The 5,250-nt window shown below is 40.0% G+C and overlaps 1 protein-coding gene across 1 annotated transcript; it reads left to right on the forward strand.

Annotated features, from left to right (window-relative positions):
* Nucleotides 1–1,671: 1,671 nt before the first annotated feature.
* On the forward strand, nt 1,672–3,648 carry LOC145402702 (uncharacterized). The gene is made up of 2 exons (XM_080274672.1): nt 1,672–1,847; nt 2,433–3,648. Exons 1-2 carry the CDS (start codon nt 1,672–1,674, stop codon nt 3,646–3,648), a joined length of 1,392 nt encoding a protein of 463 aa, XP_080130798.1.
* The last annotated feature ends 1,602 nt before the right edge of the window (nt 3,649–5,250 follow it).

A 5,250-nucleotide genomic window follows, 5' to 3' on the forward strand; every position in this document is an offset into this window, starting at 1 on the left:
CTCATATTTACTAGGCAAGAAAACGATATTGACAATTTAATATATCACCCTCCATTCGGCAAAAGCGACCATGCGGTACTAAATTGCAACTTCAGGATTACATATGACATAGATAACAGCAATGAAAATTACAAAAAGAGTCTAAACTATAAAAAGGGAAAATATCATGACCTAAAGATGTACTTCTTAGAAATAGCTTGGGAAAAGGAGCTTAGAGGACAAGATTTATATGCTATATATGAAAAATTCTGTGAACTTTATGAAATAGGAGTCCAGAAGTACATCTCACAGAACAAAGAAGCAGAAAAGAAAAGAAAGAAATGGTTCAATACAGAATGTAAAAAATCAAAAGAAAAAAGAGATTTGTTGTGGAATAGATACAGAAGACACAGTAGTGAAAGGGCATATAATAATTACAAACAGGCAAGAAACGATTATACATGAATAAGGAGGGAAGCCCAAAAACAGTTTGAGGAGAATATCATAAATAAAAGTAGTGATCAACCAAAGCTATTTTACAGCTACATCAGAAGCAAAACCAAAGTAAAAGATAAAATACAATCCATTACGGACGATGGAATCACCTATACACAAGAGAACGATATTTGTGAAGCACTAAACAAGAATTTCCAATCAGTTTTTACAGAGGAAAAAATTTTTGAGAGGGATTATGTGGAACATGCATGCCCGCACATACTACCAGATATACAAACATCAGAAAAAGATATTCAGGAAGAGCTAAATAAATTAGACAAAGGAAAAGCAAATGGTCCTGATGAAATTTCATGTTGGGTGCTATGTGAGTGTGCAAAGGAGTTAAGTAAACCGTTATTTTTAATTTTCAAGAAATCCTTGAGTCAAGGTAAACTATCTGATATCTGGAAGAAAGCAAACATTGTTCCCTTATTCAAGAAAGGAAATAGACAAAATCCACTTACTATCCATTTCAGAGGCGGACTTGCGCTGTTTTTCGCAAATATCTCCTAAGCGAATCGTTGGATCAGTATGATATTTCAACACAGTACTTCTGACATCCGGGCCTAATTTATGACCCTTAAACCATACTGCTACATATGTTACATTAGGAGTTTACTGAAGGATATTAAGCCTAATCCAGTCATCAAATCTAAGGTGTTATACAAAATCGGACGAGTGCGACTGTGTGGGGTAGCTCCTCCACTAACACCCTGAACAACCCTCTGACCATTCCTTCCCTACCCCCCAATATCGCGTTCACCCCCTCCCCGTTTCCCTCTTCACTCCCATTCACACCATCCCTCTCCCACCTTTGCACTTCCGTTTTCTTTTTTCATTCAAATTGCATACATAATATTTGAATATGACAGTATGTATAGACTTATCATACATTAGTAATATTATTTAACACAGTTACCTACTGTTGTGTGTGGCCATGAAAACCAGAGTGGGTCAAACGACCATAAAATCATTGGCTAATTACGTTGTTATGGCCGTATCATTACCGATGTATCTACGGTTACCAAAAATATGAAGTCAGTTTTGTTTTTGGGCAACCAAATAAAATCGTTCATGGTTGCTTTATTTGTTCATCTTTTATTTTTAATAAGCAATTTATGCTTTCATTGAATATCCTCAGTCTCCCGTATCACTTCCCCCCTCTCTGAGGTGCCCCCCCTTTCCCTTCCCGAGGTTATGACATCAGCAGGTACAGGGGATAGATCATTGACTGTCGAGGCACGCCCACTAACAACAGTATCTACAATGTCTTCCCGTTGCCCCCGTGGATGCAGGACAGCTTTTATCATTCGTCTTGCCACTTTGTTCAAGAGGGAAAGCACCCGTGGTCGAACTTACATAAGTTTGAATAGGTGAGTACATAGTTTTGTCCATGTTTATAGTATATGTGCTGTGTTTCTTTGAATACGGCGGGCATAATAACCACCCACTTCACTTTATTTTGTTCGAGCATTTGCTAGACAATGGTATAAAAAGTAAAAATTACACCAAAAATATTCAATCGGTACTGTTGCTATATAAGTGTATAATAATGTTGGCAGAATCACTGACAAAAAAATCATAATGATCTCATGGATAACAATTATACCAATTATCTTGGAGTCAATTATTTATAGGGGAGAACGAGGTCTCTGGCTGTGAAAGCAAAGTAAGATGCTGCTGGTTCATAAGGCTGTGGGTAAAGATTGAGCCACAAGACCCTTTTCCTTCGAGTCTTTTATGTCTATAATAACCTACCAGCTTTTGCATTATGCGAGTATTGATGTAATAGACTTTCCTGTGTAAGTGAATTGCTATCTATATCAAATTTTTTTCTGTTTTATGTTATGTGTACACGTTTCTTAACATATATAACAGTAAGGCAGACTGTATTATGTCGCAATGTCATATTATAGAAGAAATGCAAAATATAACAACACTGATCTTTATGCACACAGGCCTTACGAGCGAGTTGCGAACATCATGGGCACGAGTGTGTCAACAGTGAGGAGCATTGTCAGCAAAGCCGCCACATCCTCCCCTTCCACACCAGCACCACCGTCCACAACCTACACGGGATGCTTCGACAACTTTACTATCGGTGCAATACGCCGCCACATCCAAAGAAAGTTTTCAGAAAGACATTTCACACTCAGTGTCATATCAGCTGATCTGAAAACAGCTGGTATTATACCCGAGGATACCTCTGAAACAACAGTTTGGCGGATCCTGCACACCATGGGATTCCGATACAGAGTGTCACAATGCAAGATGTATGTGAGGAAGGAATCGCTGGAGGTGGTGTGTCGTCAGATAGCCGCTCTCCGGGCTCTACAACGCCACCGGAAGGAGGGAAGAACGGTGGTGTATGTGGATGAGACATGGTTTACCACCAGGATGGGCCACAGTAGGGAGTGGGTGGATACCACTCAGGCTCCCATCAGCACCACCTACAGTCGTCAGGTACCACCTGGTGAAGGGGAGCGATTTGTGGTGGTCGCAGCTGGCACGGACGAAGGTTTTGTTGACGGTTCTTACCTGTGCTACCCAGCCAAAAGTAACCAGGGTGACTATCATGGGGAAATGAACGGAGAACTGTTCCAGCGATGGCTAACAACGCAGCTCCTTCCGTCACTGCCAAACCCATCGGTGCTTGTACTGGATAATGCACCTTACCACAGTCAGCTAACAGAGGAGAGTCGATGCCCTACCACAGCCACCAGGAAGGCGGACCTCATCAGATGGCTGGAGCAGCACAAAATTTCCATCCCACCTGCTGCCACTCGCCCTGAGCTGCTGCTCCTTTGCCAGCAGAACCGCCCAGAACCCCAGTATAAAATCGACAACACCATCCGTATGTGGGGCCACGAGGTCATACGGTTGCCACCTGGCCACCCAGAACTCAACGCCATCGAGCAAGTATGGGGCTGTATGAAGCACCATGTGCGCTCAACACTACAACGGTTTACCCGGACGGACCTACAGGATAGATTGGAGGAAGCCAGGCATATGGTACACACGGACGTGTGGACGGGGGCTGTTCAGCACTCCCGCAAATTTGAAGAAGAATACTGGAAGACTGACAACATACACGAGGGAGTGGAACCCATTATTATCAACATCGCCAGTGATGATGAAGATGATGACGTCTTCTTTGAAAGTGATGTTGAATAAATTTTGTTATACTGTTTACATAGTTTTATTCCTACAATATGATATATTGCTCCAACTTAATAAATGTAATGGAATGTATGTAATAGTATTTACAATAAAATGACGATGTATGTATGTATATATTAATGAATATTACGCATCATATACAATAGAGCATTGGAGTTTATAATTTTGTAATAATGTAAATAGAGACAGGTAAAACAATAAATATATACACTGGACCATGTTCACATTTTTGGATGAATACACAGTATTGTAATAATAGTAATAACTTCTCCGAGAAGGTTCAGGCAACAAGTGATACAATCTGTAGTTCGTGAATTTCAATGGTTGACCATAAACACTGCAAACATATAGGCATAGCTTCTATTAAATGTACGTAATCATCCTGATGTACAGTACTTTCTGCGCGAAATACGACTTGCATCCATTGCAAATAATCATATCAATACGTCTACAACTACATAACATTCTTACATTATAATACAGTGCTGGGATAATGAGGGAGAGACACAAGAGTGATGAAGGAGGCGAGGAGCTCGGGGAGAATAGGAGGGATAACGAGGACGAGAAGGGGGAGAAGTAGGGGTAGTTAAGGAATAGTTTGGGAGGGTGTTGGGGGGGCAACACTTTCCTTCGAATGCGTCAACATGACTAGTCGACTTTCTGTTATTTTTCAGTTATTTTTCACGAGTAAACTCCTCACATAACATAAATAGCAATATGGTTTAAGGGTCATAAAATAGGCCCGGATGTCAAAAGTAGTGTATTGAAATACCATACTGATCCAACGATTCGTTTAGGAGATATTTGCGATAAACAGCGCAACTCCGCCTCTGAAATGGATAGTAACTACCGACCAGTATCACTAACCAGTGTTGTAAGTAAGGTATTAGAAAAGCTTATAAGAAAAGCTTGGGTAAATCATCTAGAAGAACACAATATGATAACAGAAAGACAGTTTGGTTTCAGAAAAGGAAAATCATGCGTTACTAATCTGCTGAGCTACTATGACAGAGTAAAAGACACATTACAGGAAAGAGAAGGATGGGTGGACAGTATCTATTTAGATTTCAAGAAAGCATTTGACACAGTACCACACCAAAGACTTTTATGGAAACTATACCATCAAGGAGGAATTCGAGGCAAACTGTATTGTTGGATGCAAGATTTTCTCATGAAAAGGAAAATGAGAACAGTACTAAGAGGAAATTACTCATCATGGAAAGAAGTGACTAGTGGAGTACCACAGGGCTCATTGCTGGCACCAATCATGTTTTTAGTATATGTAAATGATATAGACAGTAACACTGGAAATGAAACCTATCTTAATATGTTTGCAGATGATGCAAAAATACAAAGGAGAATTACTAACACAGACTCTTGTAAAGAGCTACAAGAAGAATTAAATAAACTTCATGAATGGAGTAATACATGGCAAATGGAATTCAATGTGGACAAGTGTCATGTAATCAAGTTTGGTAAAAGTTGAAAGAGACCTGTTTGGGATTATATGTTAGGAAATAAAACCCTACACACATCAGAAAGAGAGAAGGACCTAGGTGTGATTGTCAATAACAGACTATCTCCGGCTGACCACAT

This window comes from Coenobita brevimanus, chromosome 58 (assembly GCF_032717465.1).
Source record: "Coenobita brevimanus isolate Jiangsu-jjx chromosome 58, ASM3271746v2, whole genome shotgun sequence".
NCBI classification, from domain to species: Eukaryota; Metazoa; Arthropoda; class Malacostraca; order Decapoda; family Coenobitidae; genus Coenobita; species Coenobita brevimanus.